The 27,009-nt window shown below is 42.5% G+C and overlaps 1 protein-coding gene across 6 annotated transcripts in view; it reads right to left on the bottom strand.

Moving 5' to 3' along the window:
* COMMD10 (COMM domain containing 10) overlaps positions 1–27,009 on the bottom strand; it is a 103,217-nt gene that overhangs the window by 10,748 nt on the left and 65,460 nt on the right. The window contains exon 6 of one of the 6 annotated variants that reach the window (XM_084833920.1): positions 4,322–4,396. The exons of 4 other annotated variants lie outside the window; for them this stretch is intronic. In XM_084833920.1, coding sequence (XP_084690046.1) covers positions 4,367–4,396 — 30 coding nt within the window. In that variant the 3' untranslated portion in view covers positions 4,322–4,366. Of the gene's footprint in view, positions 1–4,321; positions 4,397–19,486; positions 19,942–27,009 lie in introns of those variants that run through there. One more of the 6 variants, XM_084833919.1, reaches the window with a different exon arrangement.

Genomic DNA, 27,009 nt, shown 5'->3' with positions numbered 1-27,009 from the left:
TTTCATCTGTTTCTCTTGAAGTTATTCTCCAAGCCATAACAAAATAGTTGGTGGGAAGAAAATTATTTCATTATCTTTTTTAAATGCACATCTAAAATACAAGATTACATTTCAACTTTCTCAGCAGTCCTTTTGAGAGCTAGTAAATACCATTATAATGAGACACTGGAGGCAGTGAATGAGACTGAACTCACATATCCATTAAAGTGGTACACCAGAACAGAGATAATACCTCAAATTAATCTAACAGTTATGATCTTACCATGCTGTGTTTGCTATAGTCATTTACACAGACATTCAGCCAAAGTTAACAACGCAAATGCTTCGAAGCAGTGCTTAAATATTAAAAGCAAAAGTGAAAATTGATGGAAGGCATGGTGGATAAAATAGATGGCAGGTAATATCTCTCTTTGTAAGTAAACCGATGCTAGTTAATGGGGGAGTTAAAATACTTTGCTTTGTGTTATTTTTATTTTTTTCATATTCATAACCAAGCTAATAGTCTACTTGACTGGATGAAGCCTGCTTTAAAGGTGATATTTTCCTACATAGATAGTACTTCTGCACTTGCTCTTAGTTACAAAGCATTTATTCTCTATCATACTTGTGTCCTGCCCAAAGAGCTGAGGGGGTACATAGGGTTACCCTATTTTATTTTCTCAACAACTCTGACAGGTGGGTTAGGCCAAGAGACAAGAACTTGCCCAAGGCTATCCTCAGAAGGCAGATCCTAGATTCTACCAATTAAAAATTAAATCTGTCACTAGACACTAACATTTATTGACTAACCTGACAGATTTCTGAAGGATAAAGTATTTGATTTTATACACTAAATACTGGAACCCTAAAAACAGCCCAAGGTTAAAGGAATTGTTTATTCAACTGTGGGCTCATGCCGTTTTAAATAAGCTTACTTGATATATCCACATATATCACAATGAGAATCTACAATGTATAGGTCTAGAGTAGACTGGAAGTGCTGTAGTGCTTTTAGGAATATTAGAGAATATTGTAAAAGGTACTCCTTTTCCTCTGATATGATTGGGTTATGTGCCAATATATTTTGTATATTTTTTCTTGTTTGTTTAGACTTGTTATGTAACTGGATCTGTGACTAACAACACTTTATTATGGGGCGAGGAGTGTGAATGACTAAGTTAAAGGAATTTTCACATTCTGGAAGACATATGAAATAATGGGCCAGTATTTCACAGTACTTAATCTAATCAGCCCATCATCAGTTAATTTACCCACGAGGAGCTACAGCATGTGCTGGTTGCCATTATGAATATGCAAGCCGTGGACTGCAGTTGTCATGGCTTATTCTGTCATCCAAACGGAAGTGGTAGGGGTTATTTGATGGTTAAACAACCCTCACATATCCCTAAAACACACCATGGATTATAGGAGGGATGTTTAACCCTCAAATAGCCCCTGCTACCCATGTTCAGATGACTCAAGCTAGGGCAACCCTTAGCTGGGGCTTGAGTAGTCATAATGGCAGACAGCACGCACCCTGGTGCCCCGAGGGTTAATTAACCTACGATGAGCTATCATGTTGTCTGACCCAAGTCATTGGTGCTGTTCACAAGACATGACAGCCCACTGTAGGTTATTTAACCCATGATGAGGGGTATGGCTGCCATTTTGAATATGCAACCCCCACTCAGAGTTGTTGTATTGTGCGAACCTGATGAGCAATGATTATGCAAGGGTTAAACAACCTGGTGCCCATCGTCCAAACCTGGTCAGTGAGAGGTGGTTTGTTTGTTTGTTTTGCATATTACAAGACTGAGCTGGATATTCAAGGAGGACTTAGCTGTTCCTAAGGGAAATTTCCCTATTAGTGTATAGAATCCAGGAGTGACTGTGGTCCATCATGGGTCAATTTTCTCATTTTCCATGCCTTGATGTTCTGAGGAGCCACTTATGTCTCTACAGATGGATTAAGCAAAGGACTATTTTCACAACCAAGCATATTAGTACCTTCTGGTAGACAGCACCTTAGGCCAGATGTGTAAGGTGTTTGCACTGTTATTCTTCTGCTTCTGACATTTTTTATTTATCTGCTTCTGACATAAGCTCTGATTTCCTTAAACAAATTGAATTTTATTTTTTAATTCCAAGTCTGTGCCTTGTGGGTTTCCACTCTGCCTACACATGTATACTAAGGTCATGTCACCAGATATTAACAATGAGGCATTCCAGCTGCCTGAAAAAGCTAGATGGCAGATAATTAACTTTTTTATGTGTTGTTGGGGGTTGGTGGGTTCCTGGACCTGATCTGTCCCACAGAAGGAAAAAGTAGTAGTAGTAGTAGTAGTAGTAGTAGTAATCTTCTTTTACCTTGATAAACCTAAAATACCCAATCACATAACCCTTATGCCTGTATGAGGTGCATAAAAGTTAGACTTCCAGACCCCTCACAAAGAGATATTTATATAATGGTGTACAAAAATAATATCTGTGACTATGCCAGAGTGAAAGATTTAACTGCTAAGATGCAACCTCTTTCACTGAAGGATTAAAATGTGCTTTATATGCATGTTTAGTTCCAGGCAAGGAGGAAGAAAAAGAAGTTGCATGGATTAGATGCTACCACTAGTCCAACTATTTCCAAGAAGTGGGGACTAGCACACTGAGCCTTCAAGATGAGCAAACAATACATATCCATTAAAGTGAATATTAACAGCCATAAAATCACTGGGGCCAGCATGTCTACTTCAATGCTTCCTCCTCCCTTCTGCAGAAAAAGGACCCTTTCTAGTAATTTAGAGAAACTTGTAAAAGGCCAGTAATTTGTATGAGAAACTAGTCTTAATTCTGATGGAAGGAATAATGCAATGCTGGGAAAGGAAGTGTGAATAAAAAATAGAAGTACTAGAAAAGGGCTTCTTTTTGCCATGATTCCTGCTGATCCTTTCTATAAAGAACATAATATGCTAAAAAGGAAAGCAAAAGATCTGTAAAACATTATGTCAGTTCTTAAAACTGAGAATGTCAGCAAGGGGCTTCCGGGAAGAAACGGGAGTGGGTGGGGGGAGGATCCATTTCTAAATAATGTCTTAAGTGTTCCAATCTCCAAGTTTATCACCTGCAGTCTGAATCAATGCTAACAGACAATTCTGAAAAGCAAACACACAAATATTAGAAAATATTACTGGAAGTTTGCTTTTCAGCTAAATAAATCTTGCCCAATTTGTTGAACTGTCAATTGAGATTTGGCACTGGTTAGTGCTGCTCCTAAACTGCCAAAAACTGGGCAGCTTCATTCACACAAAATTGCAGAAGAAAACCTTCAATGTCCTTTTGAGTATATGTGTTATAACATTACAGACAAATACACATTTTTTAAAGGTAGAAATGTTATGACAGAACTGCTGATATGAAAGTCTGCTTTACATTTTTAAGAATGATTTTTATGGGATATCCTTGGCACTATCAAGATTCACAATTTCTTATACATTTCTATTGTTCATGGAAGATCAAAATGTGAACTATTTAGAGAGTTTGGTCTTGATAACAAAGAATGACCTAGTGATGATTCCAGCTGACTATGCCTCAAGAGAAGCCTACACCTCAGTGTCCACCATCCCAGCTCAGTCCACTATGGATTCAGATTGCATATTTCATTTATTTTAACTTTTAACAAAAGCCTGCCTTTTGACACAAAGCAATCTCTACCTAGTTGTTTTTATTCCTTCCCTGCCACTCTTTCTGGAGAACATATATGGAAATTGAAGTATTAAAAAAATCACTAAATTCTGTGCAACAGTATTAGTGACGGGCAAACTCCACTCATTTCAATTTAGAACTGGGACAGCAATTAGAAGATTCATGGGTGAATACTTGAAAAATATGATATAGGAGTTCTGATTTCACATGGCTGCACCATATCACAATGCCTCAAAATATATCTGTGGGGTTTTTTTGTCCAAATCCTAGATACTAATCACAGCTCAGACAGAAGTATCGAATCTCTTTAAAAGGGAGCTCTCCACTTAGCCTCTGTTATCTTGACCTTGATCCTTCTAGTTTTTGGTGATACCAAATGTTTTCATCCCACAATTCTGAGGTTTCTAATTAATATGAAGGTTTACAGCTGGAAAAGCTTTCAGCCTCACCAATTTAATTTTTTAGTTTATTTCAGGAACTCAGAAGCTGGTGAGAGCTAACAACACATATATTAAAAGCCTTTCCATCAGGATGCATATGCTTATCTCTGTCTGAGCTATTAGTAGTGTGTAAGACTGGGGGGGGGGGGCACAGACAAACTAAACACACAACCTGTACCTGCACAAAAACTAGCTTTACACTGGTGCTGTAGAAGAGGAAATCGCTGCTTGATATCTAATACATCTGAGCGTTACGAGCTAGGTGAATTCATATTTTGAACCTGGTAATTATGAAGATTGACATGGTCATTGCAAAGTACACAATTTAATCAGAAATTAGAAGGACTTTGGGTTTTTTAATTAAAAAATAAGAACGTTTCAGTTCAGATATCAGAACCTAAGGTGGAAGAAAAATTTAAAATTAATCCTACACGTGAACCTGTGTGTGTTGTTAACACTAACCTTTTCTACGTTACTGAAAACGTAGCAACATTCTTTTTATCATCAAAGCAAATTAGGAAGGATGCCCTTTTGGTTCATCTGTGCATATATTTATATATTATTATGTAATTTATCCTGTTTCTATCAACTTTTCTTGGTCTGTGACTGTAATAAATTATTATCTACCACGACTTTAGTCTAATAAAGCTGAACCAAACATAGTCTTTTTCATTACATTTTCACTCTCATTACTGTCAAAGCGCCGTTTCAGAGAACGTTTGACTGCTACTCAACATTTTGTCTATTTTTCATCCAAGCTCTGCATATAAATCCCAGCTCATTCAGAGCTGTACAACCCCTCCAAAGGCTAGTCCTCACGCCAACAGGGAGCTCTGCAGTCCTTGAAGTGCACATCTGCCCTGAGCATTGGGAGCAAAGCGGAATGTAATCCCTCAGCTTATCTGACTAGGTTTGGGGAAGTTCCCCAACCTGAATTATCTAAAGCAGTCCTTTTATATATACTGACTGCAACCCCTCCTGCGAGCCCAAGTGACTGAGCTTGGGCTCAGGAAAGGATTAAGGTAGCAGGGTTATTAGCAGTCACATGGGCTAGAGTATATAAAAAGGGACTGCTTCTGCGTCAGCTCATTCAGATCAGGAAGCTTCCCTGATCTCGGCCAGGAGATTGCGGCGCTCCCAGGAAGCGAGCACCACCACCACCCAGCTTTTAGAGTCTTTTGCACAGCTCTTTCTGAGATTTTGTTTGGCATCCAGGACTTGGACTAAAAAATAGAGAAATCTTGGTTTGCTTGGGATTTGTTTACCTGAAGAATATTCCTCATCAAACCTGCAAATGTTGATGTGAAAACTGAAACGTATAAAAATTCAGCTCAGCTCTAAATAAAACTGACATAACTTTGGCAGATGCCAATTTTAAAGCTAAAAACTACTTTTTCAAAGAGATGAATTACCGTGGCAAATTGATGTCAAGCACATCTAAGGCAGCAGATGGAGAGACAGGTTAGGTTGTCTCTTTAAGTATCCATAAATGACAGTGGTATTATATACCTCTCAAAGCAAAAGAAGCAGTCAAAATTTTCTATATAGTTTGCTGGTAAAAAATAACTGAAATCTAGTACACATCCTTTATGTTTGAAAAAACTAATATTGCACTGAGTAAAATAAAATAAAAATAATAATATTGGGATTTCACAATGTTACCTGCCCAATCTATCATTTAATCCAGGGATAAGCAACATGGTGCCTATAAGCACCAATGTGTCCCCGGATCTTGGTATTCATCAAGATGCCTTACCACTCTCACCTTTTCTTTTTAACTGACGCAGTTTCTTACTGGCAGATCAGATCACTTGTAAGCAAACTGAGGGCTTCTATCTGCTACCTTCTTCATTTCCCATGAATGCCTAAGGGCTACACGACGGGATTCAGAGACATGCTTAGGGAATGAATACAGCAGGTGGTTGCAACCGATGCTTTTCTCTGCAGCATGCCCAGCCACCAAGAAAAAGGGGGGAAAGAAAAAAAGTGCTGAAAACTGTGGGTTCAAAGGAGTTGCAGTATGTTGTGACTTGGACTCCATCTCGTACACAGTTGTTTAGGCAGGTTACTTGTTCTTTGCGACTTGCCAAAAAGTTGTCTATCCCTGATTTAACTCTGTAACAATACATTCAAATTAAACTGAAAGCAGCTTTTAAACTCCCCTTAGATTCTATAGTTCATGCAGTTTATTAGAACTGTAACCTAACTGTGTGAATCAATACATCTGCCTAAAAACACTCTTGTAATAAGACAGGTTGACCAGATTCAGACGACATGCCATGACGAGCCACAGGCTCCAGATTGCATATTCAACCCCTACTTGGGGGTTGTTGTGCCATGTGGACCCAGCAAGCATGGATGATGCGAGGGTTAAACAACAGATCTAAAACAGACCATGGGCTATATGAGGGTGGTTAACACTCACATTACACACACTCTCCAGGTTCGCATGGCAACCCCAAGTGGGGGCTGCATATTCAAAGTGATGGCCACACACCCCCTGCACATGCTGCAACCTCGCTGTTTTTTAAATAACCCATGGTGGGCTATCGTGTCATGAGAACAGCCCTATTGCGATGTCACAGTGTCAAGGCAGTCCACCTGCCCCACTGGCAGGAATACTTAAGGCTGGTTCATACATCACAGTTATCCCCACATGTCTGGCTGCACTTGGAGCTGCCAGGTTTGTCGTCCAGTCATGCTCTCACCGAGGTGCTGTTTGTATGACCTAGCACTTTCATTTGGATATTGCACACATTGCTGTCGATTTCCTCAAGAATAGTGGCTTTGAGGAGAAAATGGAGGCATGGGGTGAAGCAAGGGTGAGATCCTTTCTGGCATGGGCAAAGAATTTTTTATTCAGACAGGCCTTTGGCACGTATACTGGCCTTTTGCTGGAGGGTAACTGGTGGGTGCTGTTCATTTCTCTTCTTGTGTTAATTGTGCATTTAATTTATTTGCTTTTATGTTTTAATTATTTTTTTATTTTAATCTTGGTCTTATTACTGTTAGCTGCCTTGAGCACCATTTTTCAATCATCTTTGTGTGCTCCACTGCCAAGACTGGGCTCTGTTCCTTGATCACACAGAGTGTGGCAGGAACAGAGGTTATGCAGGTTTGTAAGATTTAGTTTGAACACAATGAAAATACTTCAATAATGTTTTTAATATATACTGCGGCTTTACTTCGTTTTTAAAACCTGCTAGTTTACAATACTTCTAGATGAGAAGCGTAAACATGGATAGAAAATGTGAATATTTTGTGGACTTCCTTGCCCTTTACCTGCTAAAGAAATTCCCCAAGGGCAAACTGTGACCAGTGAAGAGTTACTTCCCTTCTGCCCCAATCCCTTATCTGGCACAACGTTTCTGCTTTTTTTCATTCTTAAACAGAACACACTAAACAAATTAGGTTACCAACTATCTGCCAATCAGAACAGAGAATTCATTAACTGGTGTATAAAAAAAGTGTCTGTGTGTGCAGATATGCCACTATGATTAAAAAGCTCACTAGGAAAAAGCAAAGCCATGGATATCAAATGCAATATATGTTAGGGTTGCTTTTGAAAATCATTAAAGCTTGGAGTAGCTCTGTAAAAGGACTTTTTATTATTAATTGAAAACCATTGATTAAATTAAGAAAGAGATTCTATTGCAACAACTCTTTCAATTATTCGTTACCTTATTCCACAAATTGTGTTACAGATTAAAAAATGAACTTTTGTTTTCCTATCCAAGCAACGGTATCAGTTGCAAGAACATACACCTTAATCACATTATATTACCTAAAGATTTGAGAAGGGGGGGGGGGGAGAGAGAAGGCAAAAAAGCAAACCCTGCTCTCTTCAGTCAAGATCCATTTGTCTGGAACAGTAATATTTTAATCACAGGAATGAATCAACATACCACTTTGTCTTTTAAATTACATTACTGCCTAAACTCTGGAGTAATGAAGTAATTATCAGCACAAGAGGGAAAGGCAATAAGAAATGTAAGTTACTGCCAACAATACTAACCCTGTCCCTAAAACACACTTGTAATAAGACAGGTTGACCAGATTCAGACGACATGCTATGGCTAATACTTTTCAACGATGTCGTTATGACTCTAGACATAAAAATCAAAGCAGAAGTGCATCCATCCACACTTCAGATTATTGCAGACAACTTGGCATCTGCTACTTTGTCAAATGAAAGCCATGAACTTGGCGGGGGGTGGGGGGGATTAAAAATGTCATGCTGCTGGTATCAAATTTCTAGGTGCCTGGGATTTTCCTCACTCTAGCCAAGAGAAAGTGGGACTTTGTATGTACCTTTGCAGCTGGAAGCTTACATACATTCTAGCCTCAGGTTCACCTAAACATTGCTCAACTGTGTTGCTAACGTTTTCCCTCTTTCCCCTATTTATTACTTCTCCCTGTTGGTTTTTAAATGTTCAGCAGAGACCCAGATCTTCCACTGGACATTTCCAGCTCTTCATGCAATTTTTGTGTAAATGTCAAAGTAATCACAGTCAATTTATTAAATGATAGAAGTAAAAGCCCTCCCCAGATTGGCCCAGAGCGGTCATGTGACCCCTCTACGAACTCATCATGCCACCGTGGACCAATAGGAAGACGTTTTAGAGCCCTGACATGCTCAGGAAGCCCAGATTGGCCAATAGGCCAACCCCACTGACCAATAGGGACAGTTTTACCCCCAGAAAAACCTTTCCTACCACCCAATCAAAAGCAGGGGCAGTCAGATTCGACTGAGGCATCCTTTTTTTGTTGCCCAGACACGTTTCCCGCATAGAGAAAATGGAGATGCCAGGCACCCTTGAATATTGAACCCCAGAAAGCCTGTAAGCCAAGTAATGCCTACATACTTTTGAAAAGAACTAGAAAGGGAGAGTCTGCTATAGCTCCTGCGAATGTAAGAAGAAAAGATGCAGCTGTGGCAGAGAACATACCTGTACACATTTTTACAGAATTCCTGGAAAATTTGAGGAGGCTGTAAGCAGCCTGTTAAAAACAATGAAGGCCATCCGCAATAAGAAGTTCAATAAAAGTATATGGAAGAAAAGAAATTTACATCTATATAGATGTACTGCCACAAAAGTTATAATTGCAGTTTTCACAGAGCTACTAGGGGGCAAGCCTTATGGAGACAGAAAAAGAGGTTTCCCAGTCAAAAAACATTTTATATTAAGTTGTCTAGCAGCACCCTGACCATTTTTCTTTCTTTCTGCAGAACCCTGGGTTTTATGTTTAAAACTTACTACAAGCATACCTGCAATCTGCCCCATCACCCTAGACACATTTAAAATGCTGCTAGGGTTTCCCAAAAACTATGTTCACCCCTGTAAAGTGACTTTTGAGATGAAGAAGACACAGATCAAACAAAGGAGTCCACAGAATATCTGGATCCAACCACAACATTCCCCTTTGTTATTAGAGAGTTTTATGTTTATTCTGCAGAGCACTTGTTTTTATATTTTAAACCTACTATAAACTTACCTGCAATCTGGTCCTTCACCCTAAACACATTTAAAATGCTGTTAGGGTTTCCCGAAAAATATGCGTACCCCTGTAAAGTGACTTTATATCATTAACCCTCACACTGAGATACATAAGCCACCCCGCAGATCACCAGGGTTATAGTATTCAAAGTGTGGCAGCCTTTTATTTTCCCACTGAGAAAAGAAGTAAGCATTTTATAAAAAGCAGAAAAACAAAGGTTGCAACATTTCAGATATGAAGCAAAAGGATCCTTTTACAACAACTCTGTAAGGAAGACAAAATTAAGCATTTTGTAAAATCCATAAAAATAAATGTCACAGGGGTTACAACAGCCCCCTCAAGGTAGACATGCTTTAAACACAGCTAAGATTCTGTAAAATAAAAAAATAATAAAAAATCGGGGTAGGGCAGAATCAAGAGGTACTGTTTAGCAAGAGTTGGGGTAGGGAGACTATACTTTAAAATGGAAATATATTCTCATTTTAAAAGTGTTTTGCCTGTTTTGCTTGTAAACTAGCTGTTGTTGTTCAGTTGTTCAGTCGTATCCGACTCTTCATGACCCCATGGACCATAGCACGCCAGGCCTTCCTGTCCTGCTCTCTCTCCCGGAGCGTGCTCAAGTCCATATTCATTGCATCAGTGATGCTATCTAGCCATCTCATCCTCTGCCGTCCCCTTCTCCTTTTGCCTTCAGTCTTTCTCAGCATCAGGGTCTTTTCCAGAGAGTTTTCTCTTCACATTAGGTGGCCAAAATATTTGAGCTTCAACTTCAGTATCTGTCCTTCCAAGGAGCACTCAGGGTTGATTTCCTTTAGGATGGACTGATTTGACCTCCTTGCAGTCCAGGGGACTCGTAAGAGTCTTCTCCAGCACCACAGTTCAAAAGCATCAATACTTCGGCGCTCAGCCTTCCTTATAGTCCAGCTCTCACAGCCATACGTTACTACTGGGAAAACCATAGCTTTGATTATGCGGACCTTTGTCGGCAAGGTGATGTCTCTGCTTCTCGCTATGCTGTCTAGGTTTGCCATAGCTTTCCTCCCAAGGAGCAAGCGTCTTTTAATTTCATGGCTACAGTCACTGTCTGCGGTGATCTTGGAGCCCAAGAAAATAAAATCTGTCACTGCTTCCATTTCTTCCCCTTCCATATGCCAGGAAGTGATGGGGCCAGATGCCATGATCTTCGTTTTTTTAATGTTGAGTTTCAAACCAGCTTTTGCACTCTACACTTTCACCCTCAACAAGAGGCTCTTGAGATCCTCTTCGCTTTCTGCCATTAGGGTGGTATCATCTGCGTATCTGAGGTTGTTGATAATTCTCCCGGCAATCTTAATTCCGACCTGTGCTTCATCCAACCCAGTGTTTCTCATGATGTACTCTGCATATAAGTTAAATAGCAGGGTGACAATATACAGCCTTGTTGTACTCCTTTCCCAATTTTGAACCAATCGGTTGTTCCATGCCCGGTCCTTACTGTTGCTTCTTGACCCTCGTACAGGTTTCTCAGGAGACAGGTAAGGTGGTCTGGTACCCCCATCTCTTTCATAATTTACCACAGTTTGTTGTGATCCACACAATCAAAGGCTTTAGCATAGTCAATGAAGCAGAAATAGACGTTTTTCTGGAATTCTCTTGCTTTCTCCATGATCCAGCAAATGTTGGCAATTTGATCTCTAGTTCCTCTGCCTCTTCGAAACTCAGCTTGTACTTCTGAGTTCTCAGTTCACATACCGCTGAAGCCTAGCTTGTAGGATTTTGAGCATAACCTTGCTGGCATGTGAAATGAGCGCAATTGTACGGTAGTTTGAACACTCTTTGGCATTGCCCTTCTTTGGAATTGGAATGTAAACTGACCTTTTCCAGTCTTGTGGCCACTGCTGAGTGTTCCAAATTTGTTGGCATATTGAGTGCAGCACTTTAACAGCATCATCTTTTAGGATTTTAAATAGCTCAGCTGGAAGACTGTCATCTCCACTAGCTTTGTTGTTATTAATGCTTCCTAAGGCCCACTTGACTTCACTCTCGAGGATGTCCGGCTCAAGTTCAGTGACCGCACTATCATGGCTATCAGGGACATTCAGATCTTTCCTGTATACTTCTTCTGTGTATTCTTGCCACCTCTTCTTAATCTCATCTGCTTCTGTTAGGTCCCTGCCTTCTTTGTCCTTTATCATGCCCGTCTTTGCACAAAACGTTCCCTTGAGATCTCCGATTTTCTTGAAGAGATCTCTAGTCTTTCCCATTCTGTTGTTTTCCTCAATTTCTTTGCATTGATCATTTAAGAAGGCCTTCTTGTCTCTCCTTGCTATTCTCTGGAACTCTGCATTCAGATGGATATATCTTCCCCTTTCTCCCTTGCTTTTCGCTTCCCTTCTTTCCTCAGCTACTTGTAAAGCCTCATCAGACAGCCACTTCGCTTTCTTGCATTTCTTTTTCTTTGGGATGGATTGAGTTGCTGCCTCCTGAACAATGTTACGGACCTCCGTCCATAGTTCCTCAGGCACTCTGTCTATCAGGTCTAATCCCTTAAATCTATTCCTCACCTCCACTGTATATTCATAAGGGATATGATTTAGGTCATATCTGAATGGCTTAGTGGTTTTCTCTACGTTCTTCAATTTAAGCCGAAATTTTGCAACAAGAAGCTCATGATCTGAGCCACAGTCAGCTCCAGGTCTTGTTTTTACTGACTGTATACAGCTTCTAGCTGTTAGCAGCATGGTAAACCTAGTAATCCAAGCATCCGATCCTGGAGATTGTGGAGTTCCCAAATTCCCGAGAGACAGAAGATATTGCAATAGCTGTTATGTACATAGGAAACAAAAGTGACATTTTAATTAATAAAAATAGACAGCTTGCAGTCCATCTATTTATATGTAGGGGAAAACTGTACCATGTAGAACAGTGCAACGGGTGCTTGGAGACTCAGATTAGAAAGGTTGGGTGGGGTTTGCAGAGTTTTATAGATATGTAAAACAGAGACAATCCTGCCACATTCAGTAAACAAAGGTATCTCCAGTAGCCATGCCTTAAGCCTATCAACTGTATTCATGGGTGCCTGGGAGGTGGATATGGTGGTAAAGTTGAAAGTAAGCATTTTTGTAAGAATCACAAGGGTTGCAACAACTCTGTAAGGTAGACAAAATCAAAGGTTGCCAAGTAAAGCCTATTACAAATGTCCTGTGCAGTAATCCAATCATCACCCCCTGTCTATTCCCAAAGGTGGGGATATATGCTGGTAGAGTTGAAGGGGAAAAACTATTTTTTCTTTCTTTTCTTAAGAATCATTTTGAAAGAATCAACTTTCATCACTAATTCTCAAAATGGAACTAGATCCCAAAGGGTGGTAGAGCTGAAGGGGAAAAGCAAACTTTTTAAAAAAGAAGCACTTTGAAAGAATCATTAAACACAGAAATCACAGGGGTTGCAAGTAAAACCTTCAAGGGTCTTTAAAAAGTAAATAATTCTTTAAGCGTCACTTAGATTTTGTAAAAATCCTACATGGGGAGCCAAAAAACAGGGGCTGCCCTTTAGAAAAGAGTTGGGATAGGGAGACTATACTTTAAAATGGAAATAAATTCTCACTTCTGCTGTTAGCAGCTTGGTAAAAGGTATTAATCTAAGCATCTAATCTTGGAGAACGTGGGGTTCCCCAATTCTTGAGAGACAGAAGATTTTGCAATAACAACCTTTTAAGCTGCCATGTACATAGGAAACAAAAGTGAAATTTTAATTAAAAAAAATAGACTGTTTGCAGCCCATCTATTTATACATAGGGGGAAATTGTACTGCTAGTTGTAGCTGTTAACAGCAGCCTTGTAAAGTAGGCTCCATCGGTACTTAAAGTGGGGCACCTTCTGTTTTTAACTCTAGAAGTAACCCCGCAGATCACCAGGGTTATATTATTCAAAGCATAGCAGCCTTTTATTTTCCCCACTGAGAAAAGAAGTAAACATTTTGTAAAAAGCAGAAAAACCAAGGTTACAACGTTTCAGTTCTGAATCAAAAGGAACACTTTACAACAACTCTGTAAGGAAGGCAAAATTATACATTTTGTACAAATCAGAAAATAAATGTTGCGAGGGTTACAGCAGCCCCTCAAGGTAGACATGTTTTTAAACACCACCAAGATTTTGTAAAAATGGTCTGTTTTTCTTTGTAAGCCAGCTGTTAGCGGATTCTAAGGGGGCGTGGTTTAGAGTTTGATGCGGGTTCCCCCTTTTCACTACTGATATATATAAACCATGTTCACAACAGCAGCAGTGATGTATGTATAGGGTGATTATTTGAAAGCTACCTAGCATGTTTGGGGGGAATGGGGAAACCATTATTGATGTTGGACTGCCTAGTGTCTACTGTGAAATGTAGCTTTCAAAATTAAGAATTTCAAGGCAATAGCAGAGGAAGCCCTGAGGAAGAATTTGACAGAGCTAGTGATGTGATGCTAAATATTAATGTGGGCCAATACTTTAAGTAGACTTATCTGAAACTACAGTCCATTGAAATCAATATAAGGAAGATGAGAAGATTCCTGCTGAATCACACCAAAGGTCTATCCCATCTAACAACCTGTTTCCCACAATGGCAGCCAGATATGTCCAAAAAGCCCCTAAGCAGGGATTGAATGCAGTAGTCCTCTGCTACAGTTGCTCTCCAGCAAGCAGTGGCATTCTGCCACTGAACATGGACATACCTATCATGGCACATGTTTGGGATTACAGTATAAGGGCTGAATCCCAAGTTAACCCTCTGTGAGCTGAAGGGCTCCTTCTTTTGGCAAGAGGCAACTGGGATCTAGTGGAGCCCCCCTGCTGGACAAAGGGGGCGGGATGGTAATTCTGCCAATTCCTCCTTCCCCTTACAGCCTCCAGTACCACCTCACACCTTGATCTGGTGGGTCCTCCAAACCTCCAAAGCAGATTGTCAGGGGCATAGAGGTATGCTGAGGGAGTGGGGAGGGAGAATCAGTAACAATTCTCTCCACCCCTTTTACATACAAATTCATCCAGTTCACAGATTACAAATTACAAATTCATGGTCACCATCTAATGGTGGGGGTGGGGGTTCCAGGTGTCAATTTCAGAGACGGTATTTCAGCAGTTAATCATTCCTGATAAGTTTAATGACAGCCCAGAAGAAAATCCTTGAAATCCTTGTAAGCAAAGCCAATACAAAAGCACACAAAGGTGATTACAGTGTTATATAAAGAAAAATAAATATTAACTTCTTAATGATCTCAAACGCTTATTGCAAAGAAGGTCTATGTAGCCACATGTAAGGTTAAACATCAAAAAGCAATTTTAAAAAATCATGGTTTCAGGATGAAAAAATGCACTGTGGAATCAGCCAGTCTGCCTCACAGATTATTTTCAGTAAATAACTGAAGATGAGATACAGGTGGCTGCTGTTAGGTAAGGGAACTAATGGAATCCTTGGAAGTTAAGTAAGAAACTAATGAGCAGGTGTGCTATTAAGTCTGCAGATGGAATCAGAAAAACTATCACAGGAATGACACTCGTTCTAATGTTTACCCTGTAGAATAAAACACTGAAGAATGGAAAAAGCAAAAAAGACTTCCATACCCAGAGAATTTGGAAGCACCATTCAATCAGACTTATTTATTTATTAAAAGTATGTATCAGCCCACCAGGGCACTCAAAGCGATGTACATTTTAAAACAACAACATAGTAATATAATAAAATCAAAAGAGAATAAAAACAGAAACAAAACCTTCTTTAAAACAAAACAGAACAATATTAAAATTCATCAAAGGCCCAGCACTTGTTACTACCTGTATCAAAATTAAAAGGCATATAATGAGGCTTTTAATGTCAGTTGTTTGTATCAGGCCCCAAACGTTTATTGTAACTGTTTTTACCTATTTTAAATTGTGTTTAAATTTTTGTATGTTAACCATTTTATATTATTACTATATTATGTTGTATCTTGGGGGTTGTAATTTTTGTGAACTGTCCAGAGAGCTTTGGCTATTGGGTGGTATAGAAAAGAAATATATGAAATGAAAATGAAAATGAAAATAGCCAGGGTGCTGCTACTGAAGAGGCCCTCTAACACGTACCCACAAACCTAGCCTCTCTAGGTGGTGAGACATGAAGATTGCAAATTATGGGCAGGCTCATATGGGCGGAAGCAGTCTTTCAGATATCCTGGCCACAAGCTGTTTAGAGCTTTATAGGTCTAAACCAGCACCTTGAATTGGCATATCCAAGAGACTGTAGTCTATGAACACCTGGATGCTCTGACTAGAAAAAGGGAATTCTCGCCATGAACTTCTGTTTTCTAGGACTCCTGGAAGGCATGCTGATTGTTTATTCTATGGGAAGTCCCTTCTTCTTGGATCAGCAAGCAGGGCCAAATGTCACACTACATCTCCTCCTAGGAGAAGAGTGTACTTGTCATCCAGGCCTGACTGCCTACTGGCAGTAGAATAGGGTCTTGTTGAGCTCCACATTCACTGTGCCTACATCTTATAGAATGAAAAAGTGCCTTTCTTCTCACCTCCAGTCCCACTCCCCCACAACATGGTTTAGTTAGGTTAGAGTCCCTAAAGGCTTTTGAAGGGAGGAGAGCAAGACCCTGCAGCTTTAGCTGCCACCTGGAAATATCCTCTATCTCTCCCCACACCACGGCAGGAAGGTAACAGGGAACATACCATCTCACTCTCTCCTCCCACTGCTCAGGAAGGAGATGGGGTTATAGTGTCACACAGGCATGGCAGACACAGGTACCAACTTGGAAAGGACCCTGGACTGCACAGCCCAGCAGGAGGACTCAAAGGCACTCAAAGGAGACCCAGAGGGGCTAAGTGGACAGTCTCTTTCCCTCCCCAAACCTCAGGGGAGATCAGGCATGTCCTGAATTCCTACAGTGGGTACAGGAGGTGCAAAGGATTATGGCAGTAGGGGCCAGGGACAACACCTGCAAATGCCCCAGATCCTAATTTTGCCACAGAGAAGTGCACAAGGGGAAAAACAGCTACTCTTGAGCTTCTAATTTTGTCTTCAGACAGTCATAAGTGTAATATGGACTTGCAAACCCAGGCCCTCAGATTTTTTAAACTGCTCCTACCTCCCAAAACCCCACGCATTTAAAAGGCCTATACCTAATTTATCAGACTTGTGGGGAGGGCAAAGCCAAAGGAGTCTTACCATAAAATAAAATATGAGCAATGGAATGTTCTTAACTATAGAGCTATATTTATTTTTAACACTATCCGTAAATAACAGTTGTATGTTATAGACTACACTGTTAATCAACTCTTGCTGGACACAGATAATGTGACAGTTTAGGCTGCATGATTTTTTTCTTTCAGTCTCCTAGCTACAAAATCAATCACAAAGTATTAGCATGTGTTGCTGAAAAAGCCAAAGATAAAAAAATGATTGGTGTCCCTGATAATAAGGCTGAATTTTCATAGTGGTTTCAGAGAAGAATCAATAAACTTGTCTTTCTGTTTTGCCAGTACTGAACACCACCATAAGCTACACTCTTTTTTTATAAAGCAAAGTGCATATAACTAGGGATGTATAGCTTTTGTTTAATCTGTTCAGTGTGTGTTTTGCGGATTGTCAGGCATCTTTCGTTCCTTCGTCCTGACAGAATCAGACTATTTCCCCCCCTTTGGAAAAATAGGCAAAAACGTCTCCCACGAGTTACCTTTTTGCTGGAATGTGATATTTTGCATATTTTCCTTATTGCTACACAGCAGACTGAGATCAGAGATGTATAAAATGGGGGGGGGGGTTAAAAAGGCATATATTAGCATATATTCCACTAACTTTCCTACAACTAAATTTGCGTACAATTCCGGAAAATAAAAAAATGGTCCGCAGGTCTGTGGAATCCATGTGACTCTAAAGATGCTGGTCTGCTGCGGAATCTGAAGTCGAATTCATAGAAATCTGAAGTCATATGTATTTGTTTTGGATTTCTCCAACATCCCTTTGTTGTTGTTGTTTATTCGGTCAGTCGCTTCCGACTCTTCGTGACTTCATGGACCAGCCCACGCCAGAGCTTCCTGTCGGCTGTTGCCACCCCCAGCTCCCCCAAGGTTGAGTCCGTCACCTCCAGAATATCCACCTTGCCCTTGGTTGGCCCCTCTTCCTTTGGCCTTCCACTTTCCCTAGCATCAGCATTTTCTCCAGGGTATCCTGTCTTCTCATTATGTGGCCAAAGTACTTCAGTTTTGCCTTTAAGATCATTCCCTCAAGTGAGCAGTTTGGCTTTATTTCCTGGCGTATGGACTGGGTTGATCTTCTTGCAGTCCAAGGCACTCTCAGAATTTTCCTCCAGCACCACAGTTCAAAAGCATCTATCTTCCTTCGCTCAGCCTTCCTTATGGTCCAGCTCTCGCAGCCATATGTTACTACGGGGAATGCCGTTGCTTTAACTATGTGGACCTTTGTTGTCAGCGTGATGTCTCTGCTCTTCACTATTTTATCAAGATTTGTCATTGCTCTCCTCCCAAGAAGTAAATGTCTTCTGATTTCCTGGCTGCAGTCAGCATTTGCAGTAATCTTTGCGCCTAGAAAGACAAAGTCTGTCACTGCCTCCACGTTTTCTCCCTCTATTTGCCAGTTCTCAATCAAGCTGGTTGCCATAATCTTGGTTTTTTTGAGGTTTAACTGCAACCCAGCTTTTGCACTTTCTTCTTTCACCTTTGTCATGAGGTTCCTCAGCTCCTCCTCGCTTTCAGCCATCAAAGTGGTATCATCTGCATATCTGAGACTGTTAATGTTTCTTCCAGCGATTTTAACTCCAGCCTTGGCTTCATCAAGCCCAGCATGTCGCATCATGTGTTCTGCGTATAGGTTGAATAGGTAGGGTGAGAGTATACTACCCTGCCATACTCCTTTCCCAATCTTAAACCAATCCGTTGTTCCGTGGTCTGTTCTTACCGTTGCTACTTGGTGGTTATACAGATTCCTCAGGGGGCAGACAAGATGACTTGGTATCCCCATACCACCAAGAACTTGCCACAATTTGTGATGATCCACACAGTCAAAGGCTTTAGAATAGTCCATAAAACAGAAATAGATGTTTTTCTGAAACTCCCTGGCTTTCTCCATTATCCAGCAGATATTGGCAATTTGGTCTCTAGTTCCTCTGCCTTTTCGAAACCCAGCTTGTACATCTGGCAATTCTCGTTCCATGAATTGCTGGAGTCGACCATGCAAGATCTTGAGCATTACCTTACTGGCATGTGAAATAAGTGCCACTGTTGGATAGTTTGAACATTCTTTGGTGCTTCCCTTTTTTGGTATGGGGATAGAAGTTGATTTTTTCCAATCTGTTGGCCATTCTTGTGTTTTCCAAAATTGCTGGCATATGGCATGCATCACCTTGCAAGATTTTAAACAGTTCAGCTGGGATACCGTCATCTCCTGCTGCCTTGTTATTAGCAATGCTTCTTAAGGCCCATTCCATCTCACTCTTCAGGATGTCTGGCTCTAGCTCACTGACCACACCGTCAAATCTATCCCTGATATTTTTATCCTTCCTATACAGATCTTCCGTATATTCTTGCCACCTTTTCTTGATCTCTTCTGCTTCTGTTAGGTCCTTGCCATCTTTGTTTTTGATCATACCCATTTTTGCCTGGAATTTACCTCCGATGTTTCTAATTTTCTGGAAGAGGTCTCTTGTCCTTCCTATTCTATTATCTTCTTCCGCTTCCGCGCATTGCTTGTTTAAAACTAATTCCTTATCTCTTCTGGCTTAGCTCTGGAATTTTGCATTTAATTGGGCATATCTCCCCCTTTCACTGTTGCCTTTTGCTTTCCTTCTTTCTTGGGCTGCTTCCAGTGTCTCAGCAGACAGCCATCTTGCCTTCTTGGTTTTCTTTTTCTTTGGGACGTTTTTTGTTTTTTGTTGCCGCCTCCTGAACAATGTTGCAAACTTCTGCCCATAGTTCTTCCGGGACCCTATCTACTAAATCTAGTCCCTTAAATCTATTCTTCACCTCCACTGCATATTCATGAGGAATATTTGTGAGCTCATATCTAACTGATCTGTGGGTCTTCCCTATTCTCTTTAGTCTGATTCTAAATTGCGCAATAAGAAGTTCGTGATCTGAAATACAATCAGCTCCAGGTCTTGTTTTTACCAAATGCATAGATATCCGCCATCTTTGGCTACAAAGGATGTAGTCAATCTGATTTCGGTGTCAACCGTCTGGTGAAGTCCATGTATAAAGTCGTCTCTTAGGTTGTTGGAAGAGAGTGTTTGTTATGCACAGTGAGTTGTCTTGGCAAAATTCTATCAGCCTATGTCCTGCTTCATTTTGTTCTCCCAGGTCATGCTTGCCTGTAATTCAACAAAAAAATTAATCCATCCTCCATCAGCATTACATTATACTTATAACGGGGCGGGTGGGGAGAACACACTTATTACTGCTGCACTGTTGCACAAAACCTCACTTCAGAAAAGCAAATTCAAAATTAAAGAATTCTACAACCTCATTTGAATTCCTTTTCTTCCCATCCAAAAATTGAGTCAATCAGCAAACCCATCTGTCTATTCTAAGAAAATTAATTTAGTGACCAGATTAACAAATCCTCTACATGACAATAAGAGGACTAGCACTTAATTCAATACATTTACTATCTTGCTCTTGGCAACATGTAGAGACCTTCTTCTGTAAACTGTATTAAAATGTATGGTGGCACGGAACATTTTAAACAGAATTTTTAAATCTATACCCCTTAAATTTATGGCACTTTATATCCAGCATGCATTCTAAACAAAGTGGGTCAGTAGCAGACAGCATATATTAATAATAATCGGGATATTAGCATGGTCTCTTAATAAGAAGAGGCTGTACACTGAAAAAGCAAGTTGACGGCCAATCTGATTCTTCTTCAGATGCTAAGCCCTTTGCACAACCCAGGATTATTTCAAATTAACTGTGATTATATCTTTAGGTCTATGTCAGAATTGGACAAACTGAAATTATTTCACACATATATGCCTATAACATCTTAAACATAGGTGAAGGCTCCTCCCTGATATTGAGGGGGAAAGGTGAAAATAATGAATATGTTGAATTTAATTTCTTGTGTATTTGAAATATATGAAACAAAGATATTTATGCAAAACACCACACACATCTGATTGGTATTCAAGACTTAATAAAAGACCAATTTACTGCTTGCTAATTCTATGCTCTTAAAAGATCAAGAAAAACAACACTCATGCCAGGGCCGTCCTAAAACATTTTGTTGCCTGAGGCAGAACAGCAAGACGCTTCCCATTCTCAAGTCAAGATGCACAGTACTCAGAGCCAACCAAGTTATTTTGGCACACAAGGCAGAAAATCCCACAAGCCCCTCTCCCCACCCCTGGCAGTAAAAATACAATAACAAATTAAATAAATAACTATTTGTTGCCCTTTCATGACATCCAAAGTCTGCTGCATGAGGTGATTGCCTATTGACAGGCCTGGCCCTGAATAAAGTCTAGATTTTAAGGACCTTTCCAGTATGGAATACTGCTTCCAGCTTGTTTCCAGGCACAATTCAAACTCCTAGTCATTACTTAGAAAGCCCTAAACAGTCTGTGACCAGAAGATTTGAAGAACTGTCTTCTCTCACATGAGTTTGCCCACACACTACCCCTTGCTCTTCAGAGGCACAGAGGTGCCAAAATTGCAGAACACTCTTCTTTTGGAAGGCCTGATTGGCTCACTCCATCTTTTGGCCTTTAGATGAAAAGTAAAGATGCTTCTATTTTGCCAGTCATTTCATTTGTGTAAAGTTAGTTTATCTCCCTGCCGCAATGATGGTATTAGCTTGGTTTCAGTTTTTAGTCCTTATTATTCAAAATTTATTGTTGGTAGTACTGTTAGAAAAAGAGACTCCATAACCGGTTGGCGCCTCAGTCACGTAGGAGCCCGAGTGGCGGGAAAAATGTGGGCGGAGCAAAAAGGGGAACCATAGTGACGCGCTCATGACTAACGGCTTGGTAAGCTGATACTGACTGTTTATTGGCTATTGGCTTGGTAAGCTGATGTACTGACTGTTTCATTGGTTATTGGCAAGAACAATAGAAGTGATAAGGTATAAAAGGCTTTTGCACACGTGTCTCGGGGTCCAGACTGCTCTGTACCCATTTTGCAAAACGATCAATAAAATAGTGTTGGATCCACTGCTGCCTGCCTGGCATCCTTTTCTTCTAAACCGAAAGCAAAAACTTTTTATCTAACAATTTGGTGCCGTGACTCGGATCCTGCTTCGGGGCGCGTCCCCTTCGCGCTGAGCCGAGGGGCCGCGGAGGAGAAGTGGCCACAGGCGGTTGTTTTACACTGCCTTCTCCTCATGTCGGCGGCGATGAAGGCGCTTGGGGACCAACGCCAGAGGGAGAGGGAGACGTGATCACTCCTTTCTGGCACCGGCAGTGGATCAATAGGCAGCTGGACGCGGCTGCGGGCGGGACAGAGGAGGCCTCGGGGTAAGTGAAACAGCTTACTTTAGGGGATACACGCGGGATGGTGGTGTTTGTGATTGTGTGAGACGCCTACGGGCGAAGCGAGTGAAGAGCCCCGATCTGCATTTCCCTGTCTCGGCGACGGGCTGGGTCAGAGGAGCGCGAAGCGCGAGATTTGTTGAGTGAAATCCCACCGTCATGGGCGGGTCCCAATCCAGGCTCACGGAAGAGTCCCATACGCCCTTGGAGTGTTGTTTGCGCAACTGGTCACATTTTAAGCAGGATTATGGAACTAAGATGACGAAGGATCGACTTGTCCTTCTTTGTGCCCGGGAATGGCCGGAATTAGAACCCAAATGGCCACCCGAGGGGTCTTTTGACCCAACCCTGGTATCTGCTGTGCGCATAATAGTAACTCAGAGAGGAAGTCGGGATCAGTTCCCCTATAATGATTCATGGGCAACTTGCGTACCCCTCGGCGGCAGGCCCGCCCTGTGGGTAGTTAAATGTATGTCCTTGGCCCTCCCTGTGATAACTGGAAAAAAACTGATGAGGAAGGGAACACCTAGGGTGGTAGCTACGGCCCCTGAGGATCTGTTGCTTCCTCCTCCCTACGGGACTGCTGTCGCGGGGGGACCACACCCACCCCAGCCCCCACTTCCCCCAAGGGAGCCTGCCCAAGAGTTGCAACCATTAAAAATTCCCGAGATTGGGTCTATGACTGAGTTCGAGGACACTCTCCAAGATCGTTTGGACGCCCTCAAGACAAATTTCAAAGAGATGAAGGGTGCTTGGGGGCCTCGAACCCAGGAAAAGCTGCCTGATAAAGAGGGGGAAACCAAAGGAGGGCCTAATTACAATTTACGAAAGGACCCTCAACCACCAGTAAAATTGACCTTCCCTATTAGAGAGGTCCCCGATCCTACCGCCCAACACCCTCAGGGGACAATGTTTGTTTACGTCCCCTTTACGACATCTGATTTGTACAATTGGAAACAGTTCAATCATCCCTTTGAAGAGGACCCTGGTCCACTGTTGTCCTTAATGGAAAATGTGAGGCTTACACACAATCCTACCTGGGATGACACACAGATGTTGTTAAACACTTGCTTCCTTAGTCAAAAACCAACTATTCTTGCGGGGGCGCGAACTAGATTTAGAGAAGAGAACCCCCAGGCGACTGAGGAGCAAATGGCAGAGGTTTTGCCTATTGGGAGGCCTGACTGGGGAGTGGCCACGGCAGTGCAAAGGCAATTACATGCCGAATACTTTCGGCTTGTTTTAGCGGGCATGAAACAGGCCGCTCGAAGGGCCCCCAATCTGCAAAAGGTCTTGACGTTAAAACAGGACAAAAGTGAACCCCCCGCCGTCTTCCTCCAAAGGCTGAGAGAAGCCTTTGCTAAATATACTGACATCGACCTGAATGACCCAAATAACCTACGAATTCTCACAACGCAAGTTGTAGGAAATAGCTGCCAAAATATTAGAAAGAAGTTACAAAAAGTCGAAGGAGGACTGGCAGCTGATTTGGGAGTCCTGGTTGAGGTAGCCCAGAAGGTCTATGAAAGACGAGAGGAAGAAGAAGAAAAAGAAAAAGATAAAAGGCAGGCAAAACTACTTGCTGCCGTTCTCAAGCCAGAGCAAGGAGGGACTAAGAAGGGTGGAAAGGGGAACAGAAAAGGGCCTCCCTTAGGAAAGGATCAGTGCGCTTTCTGTAGAAAGACTGGGCATTGGAAGCAAGACTGTGAAGCCCTGAAACAGAAAGAGAAAGAAAGCAGAGGGGAAGAACAAAGAGTGTTGTATGAACAAGAAAGAGATTAGGACAGACCGGGGCCCGGCCCCCTCTTGGCCGTTTCCGAGGCAAGACGGGACCCCATGGTCAAAATTAAAGTTGGGGGTCGCTCCTATGATGCCCTTGTGGATACAGGGGCTGCCTTGTCCATACTCCCCCTTAACAAGCCACCCTCCCCCACCCTTAACAAGGAGGGGGAACTACCACCATAATGGGGGTCGAGGGAAGGGCAACACGAGTGCCCCTTTCTCGTCCTTTGTTTAGCAAAATGGGAAAAACACACCTAGAACACGCGTTTGTCTGTACCCCCTCCTGTCTGGTGGCATTGTTAGGGAGGGACTTATTGACTAAGCTCCAAATTGAGATCACTTTCACCCCTGATGGAAGAATGGAAGTACGACTTCTCAAGCAACAGAGCAGCAACTATCAAATGGCCCTTTTTAAAGCCATGGAGGAACCCACCTCAGAGGCAAATGAAGACTGGTGCTTAATAGAAAACAGAGTCAACCCACTGGTTTGGGCCGGGGTTGGAGGGGCCTCTCGTGCCAAATCAGCAGCACCGTACAAAATTCCTCTCAAGGAAGGGGTGAAACCAGTTCATATGAAACAATACCCCCTTTCCCGCCAAGGGAAGCTGGGTCTACAACCAGTAATAACGAAGCTCCGAGAGGAAGGCCGACTCATCGAGATAATGTCCCCCTACAACACGCCCATTATCGCTGTGTCAAAAGGGGGGGGCAAAGGGTTTCGCCTTGTGCAAGACCTCCGCCTCATTAACCAGCAAATCGAGGCCCCCCACCCTGTGGTCCCTAACCCACACACCCTTCTCGTAAGAATTCCAGAAGATCATGCATGGTTTACTGTCATAGACCTAAAAGACGCTTTCTTTAGCACCCCACTCCACCCTGATTCGAGGCCTTTGTTCGCCTTTGAGTGGGAAAGCCCAGAGGGTGAGTCAAAGGTTCAATTAACATGGACAGTGATCCCTCAGGGGCTCAATCTTTCACCGGTCGTTTTTGGTCAGCAACTTCAAAAGGACCTCGAGCCTTGGGTACATCAGCACCTTGAGGTGCATCTCCTCCAATATTGTGACGACCTCCTGATCTCAGCCAAGGCTAAGGATATGTGCCTAAATTGAACAATTTCCCTCCTTAATCATCTAGCAGAGAGGGGCTATAAAGTGTCAAGGGAGAAGGTGCAGCTAGTCCAACCAACTGTAAAATTCTTAGGTTACCACTTAGCCAAGGGGACCCGAAGCTTGGGATGAGAAAGAGTCGAAGTCATTCGTGACACTCCTGTCCCTACGTCCCCCCGTGAGCTAAGGGCCTACCTGGGATTGACTGGATTCTGTCGGCTGTGGATAGCCGACTATGGGGAAATAGCACGACCACTATATGAGGCACTGCAAAAGGATAAATTAGACAAATGGAAATGGACTAAAGAAATGAATAAGTCTTTCCTCAGCCTTAAAGCTGCCCTTGTGTCACCACCGGCCCTCGCCATGCCAAATCCCAGTCGACCGTTTAGACTCTATGTGCATGAGAATAAGGGCATAGCCTCGGGTGTACTCTGCCAATGGACGGGCCCTTCCTGTAGGCCAGTAGGCTACTACTCCAAAATCCTTGATGTTGTAGCACGAGGATGGACGAGCTGGTTGAGAGTGGTAGCAGCGGCAGCCTTAATCTGCACTGAAGCTGAAAAAATGACAATGGGAGGGACCATCGAGGTCTGGGTGCCACATGGGGTGCCGCAAATCCTAGGGTCAGGGGGAGGAAGCAAATTCCTCAACCCGGCTCGGCACTCCCGATATGAAATAGGCTTGTTAACGAATGAAAGCCTCACTTTCAAAGTCTGCTCTAGCTTCAACATCGCCACCCTGTTACCAGCAATACAGGCCACACGTGGGCTGGGGCTCCCAGATCATGATTGTCTTGAAGTACTAGACTTGGACACCAAGGGTCGGCCAGATCTTGAAGATGAACCGTTGGAGGGGGCCGAAGATTTGTTTGTGGACAGGTCCAGTTATATGCTAGACGGGAAGCGTTACACAGGGGCGGCTGTCGTCACCCATAGCGAGAGTGTCCATGAAGAACGACTGCCTCATTTCTCCGCCCAATCCGCTGAACTGGTGGCCCTGACAAGAGCTTTGCAGGCAGGCAAAGGAAGGCAGGTAAATATTTACACTGACAGTAAGAATGCTTTTGCCGTTGTGCACGCTCACGGACAGTTATGGGAAGAGAGGGGATTCCTTACAGCAAATGGATCCCCAGTTGCCAGTGGCGGCTTAATCGTAGACCTCTTGGATGCCCTCCAGTTACCCTTACAAGTGGCAGTTATCCACGTCCGAGCCCATGGAAGGGAAAAAGAGGAAAAGTGGAGGCAAGGAAATCAAAGAGCTGATGAGGCCACAAAGAGAGCAGCCAGGGAAGGAATCCAAGGAACATTCCTTGTCTTACCCAGAAGGGGGGAGCGCCCCACATACTCCCCCTCTGAGTTGCAAATGGCACAAGAACACAAAGTGAGTCCTCGCGATGATGGATGGATCCAGATGACGGATGGAAGACTGCTTCTTCCACAGACCCTGCAGGGAGCTATCCTGGAACAAGTACATTACTCTCTTGGACACCCAGGGGCATCAGCCATGACTGACTATTGCAAGAGGCTATTTGTCTCCCCTGGCCTAACTGTACGCACCCATCGACTAGCCGCAACCTGCGAGGTCTGTCAGAAAACTAATTCCCCCAGAGCCCCCCCTCCACCAAAAGGAGGGCGACCATGGGCGTACTATCCCTTCCAGAGGGTACAGATCAATTTTGCTGAAATGCCACCGTGTAGGGGTTACAGGTATTTGCTTGTCAAATGACGGGGTGGGTAGAAGCGTTCCCATGCAGGAACTGTCAAGAAAAACTGTAGTTGCTAAATTGTTACAGGAGGTGGTGCCCAGGTTCTCCTTGCCTAAAGTTATAGAATCCGACCAGGGCTCACATTTCACTTCAGCTGTTACGCAAGGGTTGGCACGAGCTCTGGGGGTAGAGTGGCACTTACACTGCCCTGGAGACCCCAGGTGAGTGGGCAAGTTGAAAGAACCAATCAGAGTCTCAAGGAGACTCTAACCAAGCTCCAGCAAGGGGTAAGACTCACTTGGGTTGAGGCTCTGC

Source organism: Heloderma suspectum, chromosome 2 (assembly GCF_057233095.1).
Source record: "Heloderma suspectum isolate Gila_16-S chromosome 2, 16-S_ref, whole genome shotgun sequence".
NCBI classification, from domain to species: domain Eukaryota; kingdom Metazoa; phylum Chordata; class Lepidosauria; order Squamata; family Helodermatidae; genus Heloderma; species Heloderma suspectum.
This window is presented reverse-complemented; position numbering and strand designations above follow the sequence as displayed.